The sequence below is a fragment of the Salmo salar genome, chromosome ssa25 (genome assembly GCF_905237065.1).
Source record: "Salmo salar chromosome ssa25, Ssal_v3.1, whole genome shotgun sequence".
In the NCBI taxonomy this organism is placed as follows: Eukaryota; Metazoa; Chordata; class Actinopteri; order Salmoniformes; family Salmonidae; genus Salmo; species Salmo salar.
In genome coordinates, this window is record NC_059466.1 from 30,905,047 (window position 1) to 30,932,942 (window position 27,896).

The window sequence follows — 27,896 nt, forward strand, 5'->3', positions numbered from 1 at the left end:
TAATAGCGCGTTTTTAAGTTTCAAAAGATTGCAACCCCCCCACCCTTTGCCTCACAATGGTTTGATCCACTGCCAGTTCCTTAGTTGGCAAGGTAACAGAGAGGTCGTATCTACTGTCTGAAAGGCACTCAATGAACGTAACTGACGTGAGGTTAATCCAGTCAATCGCGCACACACACTAGTTGAATATGCAGAGCTAGCGCGCAAATATTAACTATTAAGCTAGCTAGTACCTATTCCATTTATGTGGCGTCGTCAAAGATGGAATCAGCATGCAGATGATGTAAGTTAGTGCTTCAAAGTCCCTGTGATAAGGTTAGCGATAAACTGAAATCCAAACTGAACAGAACTACACTCTCTTCTACCATTGTCTTAAATATATTTAATGGTCTCGTTGCAAAAGCTAAATTGTCGCAAGTGAACTTTTATTTATTTATTTTATTTCACCTTTATTTAACCCGGGTAGCAAAGATTATAGCAAACACCACTGAAACTGAATTGGTGCTCGCTAGCTTTGCAAATTCAGCTATTGTTGGAAGCCAGCCAATATGAAACAAACTATTAAAATTACAAAAGGTTGCAGCATATGTTGTGTAAATGGTGAACTCATACAGCTGTCAACTCTTGTCATTTTAATCCGTTTCACATTTGCTAGCTACCTTTTAGATCGAAGCCCAAATAGAATGATTGAAGATGATAGAAGCCCATCTCCTACTGTAAATAACCTACACACTGTGTGTGTAGCCAGCCAGCCAGGTAGAAAAATGGCAGAAAAACAAAAGACGGACATCAGAGTATTTTTCAATACACCAAAACGCATAGTAAGAACCCTAGTAGCCTAATATCTCAAAGACTAGTTGACAAAATGTTCATAAGAAAGAAATGAAATTCTAATGGAAATGTTTCACAATGATGTCATTAGGCAGAGCAGGCAACAGATGGCACACAGACAGCAGAGTTGGGGACAGATATGCAGGGACAGACTGGCAGAGACAGGGAGTCTCAGGTAAGTTTGTTGAGTCTTTGTTTGGCAACATTATGAAAGGTTCTCCATTTTTTTGACTTGTAAAATAGGAACATAATTGGAAAATACCATGGATACCCCACTCTCAACTTAAACTGGTGACTGAACTAAGATTTGTTAAAGGCAATGGTATTGCTGTTGTGATTAGTTGTGTAGCTTTGGGTACCGGTAGTTAGGAGTACGCCAAACACCTTATTTCTTTGGTTCCTCAATATACATTTACCATATTACAATGTAGGCTATGTGTTACAGCACTACTTTTGGTGTCCCCCTCAGGAATTGCTCTTGAGAAAATGTCATGTAATTGTCCCCTCCAAAGTTGATATCAGATTTTCGCCCCTGCCCCTCCATTGTCCACCCAACAAACTGATGGCTTCCATTACCCCTCCATTGTCCATCAACAAACGGATGGCTTCCATTACCCTTCCATTGTCCATCAACAAACGGATGGCTTCCATTACCCCTCCATTGTCCACCCAACAAACTGATGGCTTCCATTACCCCTCTATTGTCCAACCAACAAATGTATGGCTTCCATTACCGCTACATTGTCCACCCAACAAACTGATGGCTTCTATTACCCCTCCATTGTCCACTCAATAAAGAACATAATTAGTGCTAATGGTGACAGCAGTGTACCAGAATGGAGCACGAACACACACACACACACACACACACACACACACACACACACACACACACACACACACACACACACTACACTATGAATATTGAATCAACAACAGTTAAAATTGAAGATACTAAAAATGGACAAAGAAATACTTGGAAAGTCTTTCAATGAATATTTAGGTAAAATAACTTTAGTTGTACACGTCATTCTGTGCATTACAAAACGGAGCTAATGATTAAAATCAGCAACCTGACTGATATCCTTTCATTCTCATTTTGAATGACTCGTCTCTCTTTGTGCAGGGATACCTAGGTCTTTCACTGACTGGCATAATAGCCCTTTACAACCCTTTAATTCATCTGATGAGGAGATATCAGTAGGGGATGATATGGATGGTAATTGAGGAGATGTGTGTAACCACCCACACTATTATTACAATTCTTCATTTTCTCTTTCATTTGAAATTAATTGGAATAAAATCCATCCTACATTAGTCTCATAATGAAAGGCAATAATCTATAAAAGAAAATGTATAAGTGCGAAGATCTTCTCCTTAGGTTCAAATTAAGGAAATTCCTTTTTAGCCATATTTGATTAAATTGCTCTCATTTCACCAGTATTGGGCCTATGCCATTCATTCTAGAAGTGCATAAATTAAGAAAGAAAAAAAGTGAATTATCTGAGAGGAGTCAGTGAATTCAGACCAAGTTCATTATTTCAGCCTGATAACCCTTCTCATCTCCTTGACTCGCTTTATAGAGACAATTAATTATGTCAAACATGCTCTCTTTCTTTCCCGAGAATAGCCAGGCACAGGCAGGCTGGTGGGGGTATTTACGAGACGAGGGATGGGGGGTCTGCAGGACGAACGAGGGAAAAGCTTTTCCTAATCTCGACACACCTGTCAGACTTATAGATCGTTATGTTGCCACTGAGGGCTAGATAACAAGCTGAATGTTGAACTACAACATCCAGGGGAGCGCAGAGCTGAGCTGATCAGACCACTGTCCACTGGTAGACAATTCATTCAATTAGCCAGCAGCACTCAGCCATGGCTGTAATGAGCTTGTAACAGGGCATGAGTTGGGCTCATTGACTGAAGATCCTCAAACCTCGTCTATGTTATTGATACGGGACATTGACTTCATCTCATTAAGGACGTTTTGCCGTTCCCTGCTTGTGGCTGCATGAAGTAGTGTTTGGGAATAGCAGGGAAAAGCAGTAACGTCTGGCTATGAGAGAGAGCCTGATCATCCTAGTGTTGAGTGAGGGACATCAGCATGACACCAAAAAGAAAGCATGAGCACATGGCAGTGTCCTCAGAGCTAGCGTGTATCCGGTCTGAGCATGAGCACATGGCAGTGTCCTCAGAGCTAGCATGTGTATCCGGTCTGAGCATGAGCACATGGCAGTGTCCTCAGAGCTAGCGTGTATCCTGTCTGAGCATGTGGACTTGGCAGTGTCCTCAGAGCTAGCGTGTATCCTGTCTGAGCATGTGGACTTGGCTGTGACACCTGGAGATGCGGGGGGGAGCATTTAAGAATTCACTGAGTCACTATTGGAGGGAAGTGGGACCCTACGGTGTAGCTACCAGCTCTGATCCATCGCCAGGAACACACTTGGGAGACAAGTCTCTAGAAAATGCATGGTGTGTAATCCATCTCAGGAAAAAGGGCAGAAAATCACGCCCTCTGTCCGAGGGGCCCGCTGCATAGTTGCTACGGCTGGTTACACTCTGTCAGTCATTGGGTAAGGTCCGAGATGAGAGGGTGACGTCGGGTAACAGTTTTAATGGCTAGGGAAAATATGAAGTTGTGTCACAAGGTTCTGGAATGCTAGTCATTTTGAGGAGTATGGTCTTCAAAACATTTCTTCTTTGCGTGTTTGCTATATTTCTTCATTTGACTTCATACAACCTGCCTCTTCCTCATGAGAGAGTCTGAGAGAGTATGCATGAGCACAGCTGCCTACCTCTCTAGCTGTAACATACCACAGATGTGAGTACAGACAATTTACAGACAATTTAGTAAAAGTGTGAGCATGGGCTCCCCCCCGACATCAAAGAGATGGAGGGAGGACTGGTTGGAGGACTGGTTGGAAGGATGAGGAGAAGAAGTGAATTAGAAACTGTAGCTCTCTACAGCGCAGCGTGAGAGTCTGACCTCCACCTCTGACTGCAGGCCATCCAGGTAAACACACTGTCTATCAGCAGGGGATCTGAATGTTGCTGGAGAAATGGAGGCTCAACTTACAGCCTAGAAATTAGCTAGTGGTATACCACATATACGTGTGTGTGTGTGTGTGTGTGTGTGTGTGTGTGTGTGTGTGTGTGTGTGTGTGTGTGTGTGTGTGCCTACGTGTGGGTGTGAAGGTGAGCGTGTGTGTGTGTGTGTGTGTGTGTGTGCGCATGCGCGCTTGCGTGCGTTTGTATTTTGAAATGCCTGTTGGTTGAGTAAAAAGTAATTCTCTTTGATTCGTTCCCAGTCACACAGCCAAATGAGTCAGGATGAGAAAGACAGCGGGGAGTCTCTTGGCCTTCCCAAACGCAAGGCCCATTTTTGGTGCATGGAATTGGCCTCTCTCTGTTTGGATTTATTCATTTGATATGTGGAGCCTGATATTGAAATGAATGCCTTTAGACTGGTGCTGAAACAAAGAGAAAGACTGAAGGTTTTAACCATTTTTATATTGACTCTTCAGCAGTATTCCGTTTTATGTCTCATCAAATTCAAATAGTTGTTTAAGCCCCCTTTTTCTCCCTGATTTCATGATATCCAAATTGGTAGTTACAATCTTGTTCCATCGCTGCAACTCCCGTACAGACTTGGGAGAGGCGAAGGTCAAGAGCAATGCTTCCTCCGAAACACGACCCCACCAAGCCACACTACTTCTTGACACACTGGTCACTTAACCTGGAAGCCAGCCGCACCAATGTATCGGAGGAAACACCATCCAAGCTGGTGACCGAAGTCAGCTTGAAGGCACCTGAAGTCAGCTTGAAGGCACCTGAAGTCAGCTTGAAGGCACCTGAAGTCAGCTTGAAGGCACCTGAAGTCAGCTTGAAGGCACCTGAAGTCAGCTTGAAGGCACCTGAAGTCAGCTTGAAGGCGCCTGAAGTCAGCTTGAAGGCGCCTGAAGTCAGCTTGAAGGCGCCTGAAGTCAGCTTGAAGGCGCCTGAAGTCAGCTTGAAGGCGCCTGAAGTCAGCTTGAAGGCGCCTGAAGTCAGCTTGAAGGCACCTGAAGTCAGCTTGAAGGCACCTGAAGTCAGCTTGAAGGCACCTGAAGTCAGCTTGAAGGCACCTGAAGTCAGCTTGAAGGCACCTGAAGTCAGCTTGAAGGCGCCTGAAGTCAGCTTGAAGGCACCTGAAGTCAGCTTGAAGGCACCTGAAGTCAGCTTGAAGGCACCTGAAGTCAGCTTGAAGGCGCCCGGCCCGCCACAAGGCACAAGTCCGGCCTTAATTTTGCTGGACCCCAGGAAGAGTAGCTGCTGCTTTGGCAAATTCTACCTCAATTTGACTTCTACTGTTACACATAGTCCATGTGAAAGCACTGCTCCAGTACTGCAGGTGCACTGACTGTGTATGTGTTGAGGGTGTAAAGGATGGCTCAGTGACCCGGCCTCTGGAGGTCATCCCAGAGAGCTCTGGTGTCCAGAGCTGCCTGAGTGGTGACCTACAAGTCAGCGGACAGCAGTCCATGGCAACAGGTTGACCACATTTCACGGCCAGCTTGTGCAGGTGCCTCTGAGGTCAGGGGTCTGTAGCTGGAGGTCATAGGGGTCACAGTCTGTTTTAAACAGTAGGGTCCTCCCCAGCCCCTGGCCACCTGTCCTGAGCGTGCTAGGTTTGGTGCACCAGAAAGAGTGTGTGGGTGATCAAATGCATTTCCCAAATTTCTCCAGCGGTGCTGGGCCTTAAAAAGACTGATCATTAAAAACAAGAAAAGCCTGCACACTATAAAACAGTACAACTTGATGAAGGCTATTGCAGCTAAAACGTTCTCCATGTTTGTGCAGGGGGAAAGCATGAGAGCAGCGTATACTGTCATGTATACCATGAGCATGTTGTTCTCTTTACTACGGCTGTGGTGATCCGCCAGCCAGACTCAGGGAGAGCGGTCAGCGGCCTGTCCAGTCTGGATGGACACCAGCAGGGGGTATGTGTGGAATGTCCAGACTGCAGGCCACTCTACCCCACCATGGTATGCTATGTATATGGAAGGGAAGACCAACAGGACCTCGCTCTACATGCACCTGTGTTTTTGATGCATGTGTGTGCGTGCATGCGAGAGTGTATGTATTCGCGAGTGTGTATGCATGTGAGTGTGTGTGGGGTGGGGAATGAGTGTGTGTGGGGTGGGGAATGAGTGTGTGTGGGGTGGGGAATCCTGGCATTGGAATGTGTGTTAACTCTTGACCGCCAGGCCACACCATCAGCTGGACATCTGGCCTGGATTCATTTAGGCTTCCTTCCTTCCCATCAACCCCCCTCTCTCCATCAACCTGTCATCCCCCTCACCCCCATCAACCCCCTCATGCCCCTCTCTCCCCCATCAACCCCTTCTATCCCATTAACCCCTCACCCCCTCTTACCCATCCATCCCTCACCCCCTCTCTCAGCCATCAACCCCTCACCTCCCCTCCTACCCATCAACCCCTCACCCCCCCTCTCTCAGCCATCAACCCCTCACCCCCCTCCTACCCATCAACCCCTTACCCCCCTATCAACCCCTTCTTTCCCATCAACCCCTCACCCCCCTCTCTCCCCTCACCCCTCTCCCCATCAAACCATCAGCCCCCTTTTTCCCATCAACCCCCTCTCTTCCATCACCCCCTCTCCCTCACAACCCCATCAACCCTCACCCCCCTCTCCCCGTCAACCCCCCTCCCCTCTCCCCATCACCCCCCTCTCCCCATCAACCCTCACCCCCCTCTGCCCATCAACCCCTCTCCTCCTCTCCCCATCAACCACCTCTGCCCATCAACCCCTCTCCTCCTCTCCCCATCAACCACCTCTCCCCGTCAACCCCCCTCCCCTCTCCCCATCACCCCCCTCTCCCCATCAACCCCTCACCCCCCTCTGCCCATCAACCCCTCTCCTCCTCTCCCCATCAACCACCTCTGCCCATCAACCCCTCTCCTCCTCTCCCCATCAACCACCTCTCCCCGTCAACCTCCTCTCCCCATCAACCACCTCTCCTCATCAACCACCTCTCCCCATCAACCACCCCTCCCCGTCAACCACCTCTCCCCATCAACCACCCCTCCCCTCATCAACCACCTCTCCCCATCAACCACCTCTCCCCGTCAACCACCCCTCCCCTCTCCCCGTCAACCACCTCTCCCCATCAACCACCCCTCCCCGTCAACCACCCCTCCCCTCTCCCCGTCAACCACCTCTCCCCATCAACCACCTCTCCCCGTCAACCACCCCTCCCCATCAACCACCTCTCCCCGTCAACCACCCCTCCCCGTCAACCACCCCTCCCCATCAACCACCTCTCCACCTCTCCCTGTCAACCACCTCTCCCCGTCAACCACCTCTCCCCGTCAACCACCTCTCCACGTCAACCACCTCTCCACGTCAACCACCTCTCCCCATCAACCACCTCTCCCCATCAACCATCTCTCCACCTCTCCCCATCAACCACCTCTCCCCCTCAACCACCTCTCCCCCTCAACCACCTCTCCCCCTCAACCACCTCTCCACCTCTCCCCATCAACCACCTCTCCACATCAACCACCTCTCCCCATCAACCACCTCTCCCCATCAACCACCTCTCCCCATCAACCACCTCTCCACCTCTCCCCATCAACCACCTCTCCACCTCTCCCCATCAACCACCCCTCCCCCTCAACCCCCCTCCCCATCATCCCCCCCTCTCCCCGTCAACCACCTCTCCCCGTCAACCACCTCTCCACCTCTCCCCGTCAACCACCTCTCCCCGTCAACCATCTCTCCCCGTCAACCACCTCTCCACGTCAACCACCTCTCCCCGTCAACCACCTCTCCCCGTCAACCACCTCTCCACATCAACCACCTCTCCACCTCTCCCCGTCAACCACCTCTCCCCGTCAACCACCTTTCCCCGTCAACCACCTCTCCCCGTCAACCACCTCTCCCCCTCAACCACCTCTCCCCCTCAACCACCTCTCCCCCTCAACCACCTCTCCCCCTCAACCACCTCTCCCCATCATCCCCCTCTCCCCATCAACCGCTCACCTCCCTCCCCCATCTTTCTCCACTCCCCAATCAACCCCTCACCCCCCTCCACACTCCTCCCTTCCTCTCATTTCCTACTCACCCTCCACTCATCTCTGGCAAACCCAACACTCAATACCTATCTTGTTTATTCTCTCATCATCCCCTTCTCTTCCTCTAATCTGTAACCCTCTTTCACCTGTTCTCTCTATTTTACCTCTATTTCTCCTTCCCCTGCTGAGCCTCTATTGCCTGCTCCCTCTCTTTTCCTCTCCGTTAACTCCTCTCACAGGTGTTTTCTTTGACTTTACTGGTGTTCGCCCATAGTACATACACCATCTGATATTATGCTCTATCCGGTGGCTGTAGTGGTATGTTAGCCAGCTGTCCTGGGGGTGTCTGCTATTTGAGGTGTCTGCAGAAATGGCAGCAGGGGTGCAGGTCAGGGAAAGAGGGTTCGTTTCATCACTATCGCAGCCCTGAGTTACGGCCCCGCTAGACGTGTTACTGGATAGTCTGCTCCCCTGTCGGTGTTTGAAGTCCCGTCAGATTTAGCAGTGAGGTGTACATCCATAGGTGATGCATACGGACACTTGCTCTGACACCATCCACACATTTACGCATACGCACGCACGCACGCACGCACGCACCCTCGCACACACGCACGCACGCACACGTACACACACACGAGTAGCAAGGCCAGGGGCAGCCCTGCAAACTGTGCCGTAATAGAGAGAGTGTAAAATGTGGAGGGGTCAGGGACTAGGCCAGGGTTCATACACCCACATGTAGACTCACTCCACTCAACTCCATACAGACAGACAGAGGCTTACAGTTTCCCAGACGCAGATTAAGCCTAGGCCTACTCATGGCCTAAAGAAACATGCTCAATAGAGAAACTCCACTGAAAGAAGGTCTGGATAAACAAAATAAGTCTATAATCACTGCATGGCGGAGAAACAGACTCTGTTCTACTCAAGGTGGTACCCATCATCAGAGTTGTTGAGACAGTCAGTGGGCAGAGCTGTCACCATAGTCTAGTCAGTCTAAACAGACAGTACAGCAGTTTGAATCGCGTCCAGATTATCTTCACTCATTCAGAATGTTGAAATGCTCCTCTACAGTCCGAAAATAGGCTTGTTCACTGCTGCTCTCCTCGTCACACCAGCAGCCTGTCCTCTCCTCTCAGCCCAGTATCCAGAAGCCATCAGCAGCCCTGGCCCCCTGCTGGGACTGTCTGGCTGGCTGACCGACAATATCCAGAGTGACAACAGCCATGATGTCAAGAATCAGAAGACAGATGTAGTCATTTTGACTGAGAGAGAGAGTGGTGAGTATTCCTAATAGAAGTAATTACGATCTTATATTGTAAACTCTTTTCAATGGCCAAAGTAACATGGAGTCAGGCCGTATTCTACAGTTGTGAGTGAACACCAGGAGAACAACTTTGGTCTGATGCCTCCACATCAATAACTTATTCATCTGTTATCAGGCTGAATCCTTTCAATACCCTTGCTATTTATAAGCAATACCTTTCAAATATTTAGAAGTCAGTGTAAGCGGGTAATTTGTGACTGACTAATGATCCTTACAGTCTGTCTAATTACAGCAATTGAAAAGGGATTAGTCTGTTTTCATGTCTTAAAGGCCCTTGAATACCAACCACCATCATTAGGCATTCACACTGACAGAGAACGTTACAGGAACGCTAATAAAAGTGTGTAGTTTAATTAAGGCTAACGTTTCTTCACATAATAAAGCACTGCGCTGAAGACCATGAGCCTGCCGTATCTGGAGATTTGTATTACACCCCCGCAATGTAATTAATAAGACAACAATATCGGTGCGCAGTGCCCGTGGTTTGGAATGCCAACGGCAAACCCATGCAGCTAATGTACAAAGCCACTAATAAACAATATGGAAATAGAGGGACCCAGATGAGCCCCTGAGGGCCAGACCATTCTGATGCGTAATTACAATCACACTGTATTAATGAACACAGAACACTTATTCTCTGAAACGTGAGAAAGAACACCAAATCGTATTATATAGGGAGAACAGACAGAGCTCAAAGCCAAGTCCTTCAGCACTTTGGGGAAACGGATCTGAATCGGAGAGAGGATACACAGTGGCCTCCCATACATCACGGACAGAAGGTCATTGCTGATATGGAGAGGCTTTGATAGCTATTATCAGGCAGCACAAACAATGAAGGGTGTTGATAATAAGCGTATGAGAGTGGTCTTTGTGGGTGGGGTCTCTGTGTAGGGAGGCCCTCTGGTGTGAATAGAGCCAGGCACGCCGTGGCTCCTCCCTCTGGCTGGTGTGAATAGAGCCAGGCACGCCGTGGCTCCTCCCTCTGGCTGGTGTGAATAGAGCCAGGCACGCCGTGGCTCCTCCCTCTGGCTGGTGTGAATAGAGCCAGGCACGCCGTGGCTCCTCCCTCTGGCTGGTGTGAATAGAGCCAGGCACGCCGCGGCTCCTCCCTCTGGCTGGTGTGAATAGAGCCAGGCACGCCGCGGCTCCTCCCTCTGGCTGGTGTGAATAGAGCCAGGCACGACGCGGCTCCTCCCTCTGGCTGGTGTGAATAGAGCCAGGCACGACGTGGCTCCTCCCTCTGGCTGGTGTGAATAGAGCCAGGCACGCCGTGGCTCCTCCCTCTGGCTGGTGTGAATAGAGCCAGGCACGCCGTGGCTCCTCCCTCTGGCTGGTGTGAATAGAGCCAGGCACGCCGTGGCTCCTCCCTCTGGCTGGTGTGAATAGAGCCAGGCACGCCGTGGCTCCTCCCTCTGGCTGGTGTGAATAGAGCCTGGCACGCCGTGGCTCCTCCCTCTGGCTGGTGTGAATAGAGCCAGGCACGACGTGGCTCCTCCCTCTGGCTGGTGTGAATAGAGCCAGGCACGCCGTGGCTCCTCCCTCTGGCTGGTGTGAATAGAGCCAGGCACGCCGTGGCTCCTCCCTCTGGCTGGTGTGAATAGAGCCAGGCACGCCGTGGCTCCTCCCTCTGGCTGGTGTGAATAGAGCCAGGCACGCCGTGGCTCCTCCCTCTGGCTGGTGTGGCCATGTAGTCATTAGCTAGTGATAAGACAGGACAACAAGGAGGGAGATGTTTACTGGAACAGAGCTCGCTCTGACTGGAATATCGGAGGTGTACAGTGAATCTCAACCTAATGCTCAGGTACACTATGCTTTCTCGCAGTCATTAGGATGGCAAAATTGTGACAGGAATCCTGAACAATTTCACCTTTGAGTGAAGCATTCAACACAATCACTACCCTGGCAAATATGTGAGATGTGTGAATGCATGGCATGTCAACATTATGTCGGCCATGATAGTAACAAATATTCAGTCTGCAGTCTAATGTTGTTTTCTGTGTGATTGACAGCTGCATCCGCCAGCCCTTGGAGTGCAGCCAGGCGTTAACGCCCTGCATGAGCGATCATGGGGTCCGCCCCGAACCCGGGCTGCTGGGCCGGTGGGGCGTCCCACTACCACGACACGTTTAGGAAGTGGCAGAGGCCAGGGATTGTCTCTGGCCAGCAGGGAAGATGGAGAGACACCAGGATAGACAAAAGGAGGAGAGGATGAACGTGAGGGCTGAGGCCTCTGTCTCTTTCATTAGAGAGGAGCCGTCTAGACATCAATGTTCCACAGGAGAGCAGGGCCTCTTTTAAAGATGACTTTGAGAAAGTCTTTGCTGGGAAAATAGGGGTGGGGGTCAGAGTCAATGATCAGTATAGGCACCACAATACTAAGGTAAAACGGAATGCCTAAATGAATCCACATTCATCTCAAATCACATTCTGTGACATTAGGACACAGCAATCACAATATTGTGATCACAATGTGTTGTATACAGTTTGTGTTTTCTGGTGTCTTCCTCCACAAAATAGCAGGTGCAATGTGTGCATGTGTGAATGTGTGTGCATGTGTGCATGTGTGAATGTGTGTGCACGCATGCGTATCTGTGCTTTGTGGTGTCCCTTCCTTTCCACAGCAGCAGCACAGGGAGACGGTGGGGGGTGGGAGGAGAGGGTAATGGGCCACGGTTCTATTTTGAACACGTACTTACTGGTTCTTTAATAAACCTTTGACCCCCCCATGGGGTCATATATCCCAAAACAACTGTGCAGCTCCGCCACCCACAGAGCCTGCTGCCTGGCTGTCACAGTCACAGAGATAGGAGGCTCTGTCTCACACCAACTGCACTGTACCCAATACCCTTGTGCCCTCATAGAATTATTGGTGGTATGTTTGTAAGAGGTTCTCTCCCTTTTAACCCCTGCTCCTTAGCTGAATGTACTGTATGTGCTGAACAACCATCGGCTCTCATATAAAAATGTGTGTATTTACACTCCTGCATACTGTACATGTAATGTATTGTTATACAGTGAGGCCATATTTCTTTCCGGGCATGATTATATAGCACCTCAGCACTGTTTATTCTATTTGTTTGCCTAATGCAATGATTGCGTACTGTTATGATGGTCCTGCATTGAGTCGCATTCATTACCTAGACCTGCAGTGACATTTGAAATCTGCACCTGCAGTGCTCCCTCTAGAGTGTTACATCAGGCTCCTGTTATAAAAATACACTCAGACATGAAAACACTTGATGGGAACATTTGTAAATCTTGTCTTGCAAATAGTGTTATTAGAATGTCTAACTAATTGCAGGATGTAATGGCCCAAATATAGACATATAGACCTATTCAGATTTTAGAAATATTTAGTTACCTCGCATTAAAGATGTGATATGCAGTAACCTGGGTAGAAAGATGCTCTACAGCGTGTGACCATTTTAGATCATCCGATTCCTCAAATAAGTTATTGTTTTGTATAGCTTTGTTTGTAGATGCTTCCTCTCCTTACCTGCACATTAATCCCTGTATCTAACCCTCTCTAAAAACAGAGTTCACCGAAGGCAGATGGGTCAGTCTTCTGTTATTTAGTTGTTGATGGAAAATGTGTTCATCCTTGTCGTCTGTTCATCCATTGAGCCCTGGCGTTGAACTGAGTAGCGGGTGGAGGGGACCAGACGGAGGCACATTTGCATGAGAAAGTGTTTATGGTCCCCTATCTCTCCCCTCTCCTCTCAGGCAGTGCATTTTGAATCAGTCTTGTTGGCTTTCTGGCCCTCTAGATGAAGGGAGGGGTCAGGAGGGCAGCCTATTACAACGCCCCCTATCACTTCTATGTCACTCAGACCCCGTCACATGACCCTTTGTCAACCAGAAGGGCGACAGCCCTCTTAAGAATAATCAAATTAGTTATCAATAAGCCCCATAACTCTGGATGTAATTGGCTTTTTATGGACAGAGGAGGTGTGCAGCTGGTGGCAATGATTGAGGTGACACACACACACATAAATACACAAAGGTGTGTGAAAGAATGATGGGATGGAGAATAATGCAGTCTCTCGGGGGAACTCTCTCTTCAAACCCTCAACCAAAATCCTAATTGAATTAGTGGAGCTACAGTGAGAGAACTCTGAGGGCAGTGTATTATTGAAAATTAGGCATTATTTTGGTTCCTTTTTGGTCAAAATTCAGCTCAAAGTAGTATAGAAAATAAATACTTGATCGTGACATTTCCTCTACTAAAAGAATTGTTTTGAATCTTTCGTTTTTAATGAACACAACCAAGAATTGACCCATATGGGCACTCCACAGACATGTGTGTGAGGTATATCACCTTCATGTACGAGGTGTCCTAATCTTATATTATGTGTAAATTGCAACAACCCTCCTAGCTGCTATCAGACAACTCACCCTTCTGAATTGTTCTTTCCCCAATATCAATTCTCCTCACCCTGCAGAATCGTTCTCCCCAGGGCTCCTAGCCACAGCCAGAGCCACAGCCACAGTGCTGCCTCGCTACATTAGCTGATCGTCCAGCACCGGGGCCCGGGCCCTCCTAATGAGACGGGGGCGTGGGGCCCTGTAGCTCGTTCATCATCCTGCTCCCTCCAATCCCAAGCCCTTTTATCAGGCCCCCTGTCATCTCCACCAGCATTAATCAGCTGTCCGCTGAGGCACAGGCTCTGATAATGCCCTATTAGTCACCATGCTGCAGAGTCATTACGGGCCAATGAAAAGGCCAAGGAATTACATCCCCAAGACGCTCACAGAGCGCGCTCAGACAGCGCGACTGGCAAGGCCCGGATATTAGTGTTAGCTAGCAACAATGGCTCAGGTTCTGAGAGAGGAAAGGTCCTGCTTGGCTTGTTTGCTCTCTCACTCTCTCTGTAAAAATACTATTCGGTAATACTGAAGGGATGAGAATATTTCAAAGCAAGACCAAATAGTACATTTTCTGTAAATAAAGTCTTCGACTACCAACTAAAGAACATGAACCAAAAGCTAAACCTGGACAGAGATAATTTACATCCCCATCCTACCAGACAAAACCAAACATCACAATGTATTCCAGACAAATATGTCCTTTCAGTTCCTCCGCACCCATCTTACAGCTAGCTCCCTGCAATAACTCATTCATTATCACCATCAGGATCAACACTATGATCCACACTCTTAGAACATAGGGTTCCAAAGTGGTTCTTCAGCTGTCCCCATAAGATAACCCTTTTTGGTTCCAGGTAGAATCCTTTTGGGATCCATGTAGAACCCTCTGTAGAAAGGGTTCTAATGGAACCCAAAAGGGTTCTACCTGCAACTAAAAAGGGTTCTTCAAAGGATTCTCCTATGGGGACAGCCGAAGAACCCTTTAAGGTTCTAGATAGCTTTTTTTTCTAAGAGTGCATGGTTCTGAATATCATCAGAGCCATGCTGAACATATCCCCACCGTCAAAATATGGTGCTTTGGATCTTAATGGTAATTATCTGAGATATGCGTTCACTTCCCTTTATGATTATCTCTGTGTATGCTTGAGTGATCTGGCATTAGAGGTATCATAACATCCATCATGGGGAGACACAGGGAGATTAGCAGGGTTAGTCGTGTGATAGATAGCCCCTGATAGGCTAATGATAAGCTTCTTAGTGTCCATGTAGCCAGCCTGGTTCTGAGCTCCACTAACCATGCAGATGAGAGCCCATTTGTATTCATTAGACCATGGAGGTCCTGTCTCTCTCTTTCATTCTCTCTTTCTTCCCCTCTATCTCTAGCCCGGTTTATACCTGGTGCTAACATGAGTCCTTTGTCCTGATCTTGTCTACATTCTGATTGTGCCCACATTTCCAGAAATGTGTCTACATGTGGTATTAAAATATGTTTGTTATCCGTCCACTGTGTCTACATTGTGACCATATTTCCTGGTCCCTTCCTTTATGCAAATTATTTCAGTTATTCTTTCAAAATATTATTTATTTATTTAAACTGATGTAATCAGTCAATGGTGCCACCTGTCAATGATTTTAGAGGGCGGAGTAATGATGATTTAAATAGTTTCTCTGTCCAGATCTGTCTACACTTGTAAGATATACAGACACAATGCGTGTCTAACTACCTTAGGAGGTTGGCAGGATGATCTGATCACAATCAGATCACAATATGTCTTTTGATTGTCTACACCTGTCTAAAAACGTGGGCCCAATCAGAATGTGGACAAGATCAGGACAAAGGAATCAAGTTAGAACCAGCTATAAATGTGGCTTTTGTCTCTCTACCTCTCCATGAACATAAAAGGGTAAAATCTCTGCGGAAATTAAATCAGCACTACAGTTCTAGAAAACCTATAAAACCCCAATTCCTGGAAGATACTAAAAAAGCTGCATGTTTAAATTGACCAGGTAGACTTTCCTGAGAGACGTTGTTGCCGTCAGTGTCAAACCGCAGCCTGTAAGTCTAGACTGACTGAGACTATCTCTTCTCTGGCCTTGGAGATGAATGGTGTGCATCTGACAGCTCAGCTTGTTCTGAGGGCTGATAGCATCTCCACACCGGCCCAGACCCTGAGGTGAGGTGAGTCTAGCCTTATACTACAGTATGTCAAGCTGCTGCCGTGACACTGAACAGAGTGCTGGCCGCAGGCTACGTGTCCAGTCATGTGCCACAGGCAGGTGGACACACCCCTGACTCTGTAAAGTGTATCTACAACCTGTAATAGTTCCTGTGATCCATAATCGTTAAGCTTTTAGAACAGCTGGAAGAGAACTGAGCCACAGACAAAAGCGGGAAAGGACTGTGATATTCCTCTCTGCACTACATGCTGCCAATGTTCATTGTTGATATTGTTGCTGAGTGTAAACCAGGAAGCATGTTGGCCAATTAACTAGCTTTGTTGTCATTCAGACAGTGGACAACAGGTTAGATGACGTGTGATATTCTAATTAGTCCAGCAGGGTATTACAACATGTTGGTTCCAAACAGTTACCTCTGAAGGCAGACAAGGCACAAACACACACTTTCTGTCAGTAGATCTCTTTCCTAATGACAGCAAGGCACAAACACACCCTTTTCTGTGAATAGGTCTCTTTCCTAATGAGAGCCAGGCACAAACACACACTACTGTTACTGCAGGCTAGGTCCCTTTCTTAATGGCAGCAACAGAGAAGAGCACCCAACTAGCAACTTTTTTTTAGAAGAAGTGAGCAGGTTATTTATCATTTCATCGACACAGCCAATCCCAGCCAGGTGATTTATGGGACATCAACAGCTCAGGATGTGGCATCGTCTGCAGACAGAGGAAAGGTGTTTATCTGCTGCTGTCTGGATGAAGGGAAGGGAGGACAAGACACTCGACTTGGCTGTAACCGTCCGGTGTGATCTTTAATATACACCCTTCTGACAGCTTGGGTCTGTCCTCCTGACCTACTCTGATGAGGCCAAGAGATCAGAGCGAACTGAAGTCCCAGATTTCAACAGGCTTGTTGCTGCTGACTTACACTTTACACTCCACCTATTGTGTCAAAAGGCCAGTAAATGAGCGAAATAATGCTTCTCACTTTGTCTCTTTCTATGAAAATTCCTGACAGCTGAAACAAATCTTCTTCCTCAAAGCAAATTTAGTCAGATGCCAGTGTGAGGCAACGTTACCTTGTGACCTGAAACCCTATGGAGAAGAGACCTCTATCTATCGCTGTGTCTGTGCAGTGTCAGGGTGTGTGATGGAGGGTATTAGTCAGGACCTCTGTGGAGGAGAACAGGAGGTCTGTCATTACCACAGGACCAGGAAGGGATTACTACGCCTGAATTACCTGCACTGATAAGGACAGAAGGATGAGCCACAGACATCCTCCACTCTGACCCTGTTCCCCCGTACAAACATTTGATGTACAACATATTGGGGTTGTGTCTGTCTCTGTAATTGGAGTCAAATGCAAGAGGCAAAAGTTCACAAATATCACAGACAGACACCATAGATTTATCTCCAAACCCCAACATACTAAATTAGCCAAATACACACAACCAAATAGTGAGCACACAAAACACACACTCTACTCGCATCACTGGATCAAAAAGCAGAGATGAGCTGCAATGTGAATGCCACGACAGATGTACGTGACGCACTAGAGAAGCGATGCAAGACAAACAGGCCAACATGGGTACAGAGAAGCGCCAAGGGGAAATGGTGCTCTAATTATACCATCCAATGGTTCCCGACGAAGGATGGCCTGCCTGTGTTTCTCTGCCTGCTGCTGTGCCGTGAGCCACCGTTCAGCAGCACAGTCATACGCCCTGGGAGGAGACAGACACCCACCGTCTGCCTCCTCGGTATGTCTGAATGCTCCGTCGCCCGTCCTCCCCCAACTCGTCCTCCCCCCACCGTCGCCCCTCTTTCCCCCACTGTCGCCCGTCCTCCCCCACCGTTGCCCGTCCTCCCCACCTTGCAAGGGACACATCCACTGAGATAATTAGTCTTTATTGCAGATGAGAGAGTGTGGCGCTAACAGCCAGAGTCAGCTCAGCAGACTACCTTTCATGTAGTGCTCAGTATTGTGGCACCAACCAACCACACTTATCTTTGGCACTGCTTTAATGTAGTGTTGCAAGGTGGTAAGGTTTTGTTTCTATGTTGGTGTTTGTACACTTAACAAAAACATAACCGAAACATGTAAAGTATTGGTCCCACGTTTCATGAGCTGAAATAAAAGATTCCAGAAATGTTCCAAAAGCACAAATAGCTTATTTCTCTCAAATTTTGGGCACAAATTTGATTACATCCCTGTTAATGAGCATTTCTCCTTTGACAAGATAATCTATTCACCTGGCAGGTGTGGCATGTCAATAAATTGATTAAACAGCATGATCATTACACAGGTGCACCTTGTGCTGGGGACAATAATTGGCCACTCTAAAATGTGCAGTTTTGTCACACAACACAATGTCACAGATGTCTCAAGTTTTATGGGCGCGTGCAATTTGCATGCTGACTGCAGGAATGTCCACTAGAGCTGTTGCCAGATAATTTAATATTCATTTCTCTACCATAAGCCGGCTCCAACGTGGTACCTCCAACCGGCCTCACAACCGCAGCCCACGTGTAACCACATCAGCCCAGAACCTCCACATCCGGCTTCCTTACCTGCGGGATCATCTGAGACCAGCCACCTGGATAGCTGATGAAACTATGGGTTTGCACAACCGAAGAATTTCTCCACAAACCGTCTCAGGGAAGTTAATTTGCGTTCTCACCAGTCTTGACCCGACTGCAGTTCGGCGTCGAAACTGACTTCAGCGGGCAAATGCTCACCTTCGATGGCCACTGGAGAAGTGTGCACTCCACAGATGAATCCCGGTTTCAACTGTACTGGGCAGATGGCAGACAGAGTGTATGGCGTCGTTTGGGTGAGCGGTTTCTAATGCCAACGTTGTGAACAGAGTGCTTCATGGTGGCGGTGAGGTTATGGTATAGTGAGGCATAAGCTACGGACAATGAACACAATTGCATTTTATCGAGGAGGCCCATTGTCATGCCACTCATCCGCCACCATCACCTCATGTTTCAGCATGATAATGCACGGCCCCATGTAGCAAAGATCTGTACACAATTCCTTGAAGCTGAAAATATCTTCGTTTTTCCATGGCCTGCATACTCACTACACGTCACCCATTGAGGATGTTTGGGATGTTCTGGATCGACTTGTACGACAGCATGCTCCAGTTCTCGCCAACATCCAGCAACTTCACACAGCCATTGAAAAGGAGTGGGACAACATTCCACAGGTCACAATCAACAGCCTGACCAACTTTATGCGAAGGAGATATGTCGTGCTGCATGAGGCAGGTGGTGGTCACACCAGATAATGACTGGTTTTCTGATCCACGCCTCTACCTTTTTTTTAAGGTATATGTGACCAACAAGTTAATATCTTTCTTCCCAGTCATGAAATCCATAGAATAGAGGCTAATGATCTTTGAAATTGTTTCATGTTGTGCTTTTATTTTTGTTATGTGTATTTAGCTGCTCTTTGATCAAATAACTGTGTGTTTGTTTTGTCTGCTTGTAGTTTGTTATGTCTGTGTTTCAGTTGTTGTGTCTATGTTATTTGTCTGGTACATATTTAACCCATATTGAAACGCAACCCAAGCATATTTGGTGTGAGAAAATCTACATGTCCCTCTCAACCTGATCTTCTACCTCACACACGTCTACAAAGAGCTCTTGACCTACCTCTGAACGGTAAATCTAATGAAAGGCAATGGCACTGCGATCAAGGGCTGGTTTCACAGCTGCTTTTGGCTCGAGTTCTGTATTCTTTGAACCACAACCACCAAAGGACGCTGGGTATTAGACTAAACACACACACAGTCCCCAAAGAATTGCTGGCAGTTTTGAGTTTTTCATATATTTTCTCTCCACATGAGCGAGGGGCACGGCACAGGAATTCTACCCCAAAACTTTTATTGATTCTGAGCACAGTCTATTAGAGCCCCCCGCTAGTCTTAACATTGAGTGCACTTGAACCAACACTGGATGGCACTGCAGTTTTTCATTATGTGAAATCCAGCTAGATGTGATTGAGAAATTCTCTTCAACTATTCTCAGTTGTCGAAAGGAGTCGTAACCACACAGATCTGATACCATATGAGAAAATATACAAAAAAAGTACAAGAAAAAAAAACGATTTTTACCAGATGATATTGTATGTATATGCATTGAAACAAAAAGTATGTCTCACTAAAGCCCAATGACCATATAAATGGACAAAGTCATCAATCACGTGACACCAATCATTCCAATGTGAAGACTTAATAGCGCATTGAAGCCAATAGGAGGTGGGCCGAAGCCGAAAAACATGAACCCCGTCGAGGGAGGATCTGATTTTTTTGTATATGACAGTAAAACATTCTTAGGATTATTGTCACCTTCAATTCTTGCACATTTTCTCATAAAACGTATATTTGAATACTCTGTCCGCTCTGGTAAATTTGCCGAACTGCTAACCTTGGAACCAATCAGAACCCCCGTACATACCCCTCGTGATGAAGGCAGCCAAAGGTCTGCTTCTATCTACGATGTAAACATAGCCTCTTGTGAAAACACGAGCTGCTGTCTGATGAAGAGGAACAGATATTGCTAGCTCCGAAAGACTGCAATAAGATTAATATATTTATTAGAGTGCACTGGAAGAGGAGACATGCTAGCTAGTATAGTTAGCTAACTTGCAAGCTAGCTACATTGCTAAGGTTTTTGTGTTCTAAATTAGGAGTCATTTTACAGCTTGCATTGATGGTATCACGTTTCTATAGCTAAATAGTTAGATTAAAATAAAAAATACTCTACCTGATAGCAGTTTGTCGGACGGCGATCTCTTTCAGGATGTCACCAGCTGTCTACTACCTTAGATATGGATAAGGGACAGATCGACATTTACTGGGGGTGATTGGCTGGTCCAACTCAAGGTGTCGTAAAAACAATTATCACCACCCTCCCCAAGGAAAACATTTTCCCCCCTCCCCCTCATAGAATTAACTCAAAATAATGTTTACGACCAAATATAACGGAACTACTGACCCTGTGTTTAGAAACGTGGATATCAACTTTGCAACTTCAGCATGCTTTTGTGGCACAATCGATGCCACACAGGGCCACGGGCCAGAAGGTTGGGGGTTCGCCGACCACCATAAACGAGCTCACTCACTCTCCCTGCCTGTTTCATTCCACTACAATCAGAGCTGGCTGCAGACAATGATCAGCTTGGGGGAAATCAGATTTTCAACATTTTGATGCCATATTTATAATTATGTAAAATATATGCAACTCATTATCCACCAACAGATTTCTGTGCCAATGCACCACACATCCAATAAACAAAGCATACCAATTTCGGGCACTTCACTATCATGGTATATCATGGTTTCAACATCACAATAAATAGACCATGTAAATCTCGACAAACAGAAAATACATCCCTCCCTACCTTGTAGGCTTACCCAGTATAGAAGGCTTGGCTTGATTATCTCCGAATGTCATTAAATGTGTGTGTTTTGTAACAGATGTCTCTTCCCATTCATCAATTGGCCGCTGCAGAGTTTGGATTGATTGAGCTTATTTGCCAATTAAACAAATACATAGTGTACAGTATATACACAAAGATTTTTTTAAGTGACCGGGATTGCACAATAAGGTTGGGGACTTATTTCCATTGTGATCCCTGCTTTTTACATAAATACATATACAATTACATAAATAGACACATTACAGAGATAAAGACAAAAAAATGCTCAACATCCAGATGAGTGTGGGGGGGGGTTAAGTACAATTCTTACAAGCTTTTTTTTTTGGTTTGTAACTTATTCTTTAGATGTTTGGGGCTACTGGTGAACCATGATGTGCAGCCATAATCAAAGTGACACTGGACTAGCACACTAGCTAGGTTTCCATCCAATTGGCGACAGATTTTCATGTGAATATTCTGAAATCTTCAAATAAACAAAATTTGTTTCCTTTCTGAAAATTTGGCGCCGAAAAAAACATGCCAGGGAAGGAGATGCACTGCAGTACTTAATGCAGCTGGTGGCCAAACCAGATACTGACTGTTACTTTTGATTTTGACCCCCCCCACTTTATTCAGGGACACGTTATTCCATTTCTGTTAGTCACATGTCTGTGGAAGTTGTTCAGTTTATGTCTCAGTTGTTGAATCTTCTGTTCATACAAATATTTACACATGTTAAGTTTGCTGAAAATAAACACAGTTGACAGTGAGAGGACGTTTCTTTTTTTGCTGAGTTTATATAGCCTATATAAAAGGAAGAGAAGCTTATGCCTAACCCCAGACATATAAAGATATTCCCATGGCATGCTATGACACTGACATGCATTTTTTTTTACGTCAGATGGCTACTGCGTCTGCTATACAGATATAGACACAAGGCTAAATTGTAAATTTTCTATCAGAATATTTTGTATAAAGTTAAGGATTATATTGTTAGATTATAGGAGGAACTTTGGTAGGCCTGAAACAGTCTTCCTCACCTCAAGTTCAACTGTCGGAGTCAGCTGGAGCGCCGGGGCGCACTGCCTTCATATCATAGGCCTGCAGTAGCTAAAGCTTAATAGTCACACCATACCAAACGTTTCTAAACTTTATTAGGGTAATATCAAAAGTTAGTCAAGGCATTGTTATAGGGAAAATACGAGCAGAGCAAATGTAAACCAGGGAAAAAATATACTTAGAAAACAGCTCCTCTCTTGACAGAGATCGAGCTCGAAGATTGAAACAAATAGCTTTCTACTTCCCACCACCTACAAATTAAGTCGGTTAAGATTGCATTTCATGGAGACATAACATGAGCAGTTTGAGTTACTCCAGGAAGTGGCGTTGCAGTCTAGCTCAGTGCTGCCGCCTCTCATTGAGTATCTCAAATTGAAGGCCAACCAGGGTAGTACTGCAGGCTTCCAATAGCAACTAAATTAGCCTGATTTTTTTTTTTTCATTATCCTGTGTGCGATTTTAAAATAGTTGGTTCAAGGACATACATCTGGTGTATTAGATGCAATTGATACCACGATGGTAGTAGAATATATATTTTTTACACAAAGATTGCCATTTTTTCCATTTACTATAATTTGGGGAGATCTAGTTTTCTGCTAATGTCAAAGGCTGGTCAAGAGCAGCTTTGACTAGACACAGTTCAGTACCATAGATAAGACTACACCACCCTAGGTTTAGGCCAAGAGCATAGGGAGCTCAAATAAACACTTCTACCATTGGCTACACAGGTTCTTTCGGTTTGAGTTTGAACAGAAGAACGTGAAAGGAGGATCAGAGGCATGCTACAGTTCACAGTTTGTTTTGTTTTATCTCCCAATTTCAGCTTCCATATCCACTTTTGCATTAGCACAAATGGAGGACAGATAACAAACATATATAACAAAACAGGTTTCAGTGCATGTGGAGCATTTTAACATTATCTTTAGCTTAAATCATTATTTCATCAAGGTAATACTTTTCTTAGCAAAAACCACAGCTTCCAATGCTCTGTCACAGCTTTAATCAACATCACTTCCCCTGGACAGCCACGCTTCAAACAAGGGTTATAAACAGAGCCAAACACATTGCTCCATGAAACAATCAATTAGGAATACTCAATTAGGGCAAAAGCATGCACAGTAATTAAGGGCATTCGTCACACCTGGGACACTTACAATGCCTTCAGTACCGCGGTCGGTCTTGAACCTCCAAGGCTTCAATGAGAGGGGGTAGTTGTTCTTCCCTTACAAACAGTAGCTCTCTGCATCTATGATGTCACCATAGTGTCATGAACTTAACATTCTCTCTGACAGGTGTGTATTATGACTTTATGTAGTCTAGTAGGGGTCGGAGACATACGGCTCTGTTATGGCTATTCTATGTCCACTGACTGACTTGTTTCCTGGATGTGGCCAGATAACTTGAATAAGTATCAGCCTAAAGGAGCCTAAATGGTTGGCAAAGAGTTATATGCGTTGATAGGTAATGGTGTTGAAGAGAATGACAGTGAACGACAGGTTCACTTTTACTACTGGCTAGCTCTAAGTGTTGATCTGAAATGTCTGTTAGAGCAGTGTAAATATGTTGAGGCGAACTTGGCCAGTTTATGTCCCTAATGAACTTATCTTCTCTAACTGATAAGAGTTTCTTTCAAGGTTCCTCTGAAGGGCGCAGAGTGACACATGATCCCATCTCTTTCTCCAACGTTAACTCAATGTATCTTGTCTTCATATTTATTTTACTCTGTATGGGCAAAACTCTGGCATTGCTCTTCATCTGGGGTGTCAGACATGAGTCTGCTGTAAATATTTTTAAAAATGCCCCTAATTTTTCAGCAAATGTATTTTTTTCTGACCAAGTATTCCTACATGGCCAAAGTTCCTGGGCCAAATCACTTTGAGCATGGTGTCTATGAAAACCAGGCATACAGTGGAATCTAAGCCTCCATAGCTTCTGAATAACAGAAAGATATTTTAGGGACATGTATGCATTTCTGGTCTCAGGGCATCGGGTATCTAAACATTGCCAGAGTTCATTTGGACTAACATTGCATCATGTGATGTCTTTTTCATAATGTACAGCAGACCATTGCAAAAGAATGTGGTCCAAAAATGATTTTGTTCAATATAAATACATTTTATCTGTATTTTGTTAGGAATATAGGCATGGACATTGATACGCCTTTCACTTAAAAAATGTATGTGTTTGATTTATGGTAAATGTAAAACAGCTTCTAAGATTGAGCAATGAGGTGGTGCTGAGTTGAGTTCTGCATTGCTGAGCTGATATTTTGTGTTCAAAGGTATGTCTGTGACGGTGAGAAAGGGAAGAGGCAAAACTACATTGGCACACATAATTCTGTCAGATTACTGGTGACAGGGACGCAAATAGTTCTCAAACCTTCAAGAGCATGTGACCTTCATATCGCTAACACTCTGACACTCCATGTAGGGTAACCACGTCTCAGAATATGCCACAAAGTCCCACGTTTTGGCCCTTTGTCTCGCGTCCTGCAACCAAACAATCATGTCCCGTATTTTATCAACAAATTTAAACACCACTAATTTAGGAAAAAAAAGGCTGATTTGGCCGTTATTTCAGTCAGACATTCCGACCTGTCTCTTGCAGTCACATTGCGCTTATGAAAATATTTACACTACCATTCAAAAGTTTGGGGTCACTAAGAAATGTTGTTTTTGAAAGAAAAGCAATTTGTCCATTAAAATAACATTAATTTATCAGAAATAGTGGAGACATTGTTAACACTGGAAACGGCAGATTTTTTATGGAATATCTACATAGGCATACAGAGGCCCATTATCAGCAACCATCACTCCTGTGTTCCAATGGCACGTTGTGTTAGCTAATCCAAGTTTGTCATTTTAAAAGGCTAATTGATCATTAGAAAACCATTTTGCAAGTATGTTAGCACAGCTGAAATCTGCTGCTTGATTACAGGCTCAAAATGGCCGGAAACAAATAACTTTCTTCTGAAACACGTCAGTCTATAATTGTTCTGAGACATGAAGGCTATTCCATGCGAGAAATTGCCAAGAAACTGAAGATCTTGTACAACGCTGTGTACTACTCCCTTCACAGAACAAAGCAAACTGGCTCTAACCAGAATATAAAGGAGTGGGAGGCCCCGGTGCACATCTGAGCAAGAGGACAAGAACATTGGAGTGTCTAGTTTGAGAAACAGGCGCCTCACAAGTCCTCAACTGGCAGCTTCATTAAACAGTACCCGCAAAACACCAGTCTCAATGTCAACAGTGAAGAGGCGACACCGGGATGCTGGCCATCTAACCAGAGGTGCAAAGGAAAAGCCATATTGCTGTCCAGTGTCTGTTCTTTTGCCCATCTTAATCTTTTCTTTTGATTGGCCAGTCTGAGATATGGCTTTTTCTTTGCAACTCTGCCTAGAAGGCCAGCATCCCGGAGTCGCCTCTTCACTGTTGACGTTGAGAGTGGTGTTTTGCTGGTACTATTTAAAGAGGTGCCTGTTTCTCAAACTAGACACTAATATACTTGTCCTCTTGCTCAACACCGGGGCCTCCCACTCCTCTTTCTATTCTGGTTAGAGCCAGTTTGCGCTGTTCTGTGAAGGGAGTAGTTTTACGAGATCTTACAGCGTTGTATGAGATCTTCAGCTTCTTGGCAATTTCTCGCATGGAATAGCCTTCATTTCTCAGAACAAAAATAAACTGACAAGTTTCAGAAGAAAGTTATTTGTTTCCGGCCATTTTGAGCCTGTAATCAAACCCACAAATGCTGATGCACCAGATACTCAACTAGTCTAAAGAAGGCAAGTTTGATTGCTTCTTTAATCAGTACAACAGTTTTCAGCTGTGCTAACATAATTGCAAAATGTTTTTCTAATTATCAATTAGCCTTTTAAAATGATAAACATGGATTAGCTAACACAACGTGCCATTGGAACAGAGGAGTGATGGTTGCTGATAATAGGGCCTCTGTATGCCCATGTAGATATTCCATTAAAAACTCTGTTTCCAGCTACAATAATAATTTACTACATTAACATTGTCTACACTGTATTTCCGATTTAATGGACAAATTTTATTTTCTTTCAAAAACAAGGACATTTCTAAGTGACCCCAAACTTTTGAACGGTAGTGAATATGTTTTCATAAGTGCAACGTGACTGCAAGAGACGGGTCGGAATGTGACTGAAATAATGGACAAATCAACCTTTATTTTCTAAATTAGTGGTGTTTAAATTTGTTGATAAAGTACAAGACATGATTGTTTGGTTGCAGGACGCGAGACAAAGGGCCAAAACGCGGGACTTTGTGGCGTATTCTGAGACGTGGTTACCCTACATGGAGTGTCAGAGTGTTAGCGATATGAAGGTCACATGCTCTTGAAGGTTTGAGAACTATTTGCGTCCCTGTCACCAGTAATCTGACAGAATTATGTGTGCCAATGTAGTTTTGCCTCTTCCCTTTCTCACCGTCACAGACATACCTTTGAACACAAAATATCAGCTCAGCAATGCAGAACTCAACTCAGCACCACCTCATTGCTCAATCTTAGAAGCTGTTTTAAATTTACCATAAATCAAACACATTTAAGTGAAAGGTGTATCAATGTCCATGCCTATATTCCTAACAAAATACAGAGAAAATGTATTTTATATTGAACAAAATCATTTTTGGACCACGTTCTTTTGCAATGGTCTGCTGTGCATTATGAAAAAGACATCACATGATGCAATGTTAGTCCAAATGAACTCTGGCAATGTTTAGATACCTGGTGCCCTGACACCAGAAGAGCAGACATGTCCCTAAAATATCTTTGTTATTCTGAAGCTGTGGAGGCTTAAACTGATGAGTTTCAGAAGAAAGTTATTTGTTTCTGGCCATTTTGAGCCTGTAATCGAACCCACAAATGCTGATGCTCCAGATACTCAACTAGTCTAAAGAAGTCCAGTTTTATTGCTTCTTCAATCAGAACAACAGTTTTCAGCTGTGCTAACATAATTGCAAAAGGGTTTTCTAATGATCAATTAGCCTTTGAAAATGATCAACTTGGATTAGCTAACACAACGTGCCATTGGAACACAGGAGTGATGGTTGCTGATAATGGGCCTATGTAAATATTCCATAACAAATCTGCTCTTTCCAGCTACAATAGTCATTTACAACATTAACAATCTCTACACTGTATTTCTGATCAATTTGATGTTATTTTAATGGACAAAAAAGTTTTTCTTTCAAAAATCAAGGACATTTCTAAGTGACACTAAACTTTTGAAAGGTAGTGTATATCATGAGGATGTGGTAGCCTAAACCTACTTGTGATGTTTAGCACTTCTTTAATTGTTAGTGAGAACTGACATTCTGTCCAGCGCAAGATGAGATATAGGCCAATGTCATAGGCCTATCATCAACCAATCATATTTCTCCGCCACTTCTCACAATAGTGCTTGTTTAGTAAAGTTAGTTCAAAGTTGAATCAATGTCTTGGAAGATCACATAATGACTAAATAGTTATTATACATGATTTTATTCATATAGGCTACACTGTCCCACGAATGTCCCACAAAATCACAATATTGTCCCGCATTTTGGGTATTTTAAATATGGTCACCCTAACTCTGTATGTATATGTGTGTGTGTGTGTGTGTGTGTGTGTGTGT

At 45.2% G+C, this 27,896-nt stretch overlaps 1 protein-coding gene across 1 annotated transcript; it reads right to left on the reverse strand.

Moving 5' to 3' along the window:
• Positions 1 to 9,508: 9,508 nt before the first annotated feature.
• LOC106586562 (uncharacterized) lies at positions 9,509 to 20,652 on the reverse strand. The gene is made up of 2 exons (XM_014173994.1): positions 20,545 to 20,652; positions 9,509 to 10,930 (listed from the first exon to the last, which is right to left on the reverse strand). The coding sequence occupies exon 2, from the start codon at positions 10,917 to 10,919 to the stop codon at positions 9,999 to 10,001; it is 921 nt and encodes a 306-aa protein (XP_014029469.1). The 5' UTR covers positions 10,920 to 10,930; positions 20,545 to 20,652; the 3' UTR covers positions 9,509 to 9,998.
• Positions 20,653 to 27,896: the final 7,244 nt, after the last annotated feature.

Bases quoted from the DNA above. Each gene is read 5' to 3' on its own strand.
- LOC106586562 (XM_014173994.1), bottom strand. From the start codon at position 10,919: ATGGCCACACCAGCCAGAGGGAGGAGCCACGGCGTGCCTGGCTCTATT.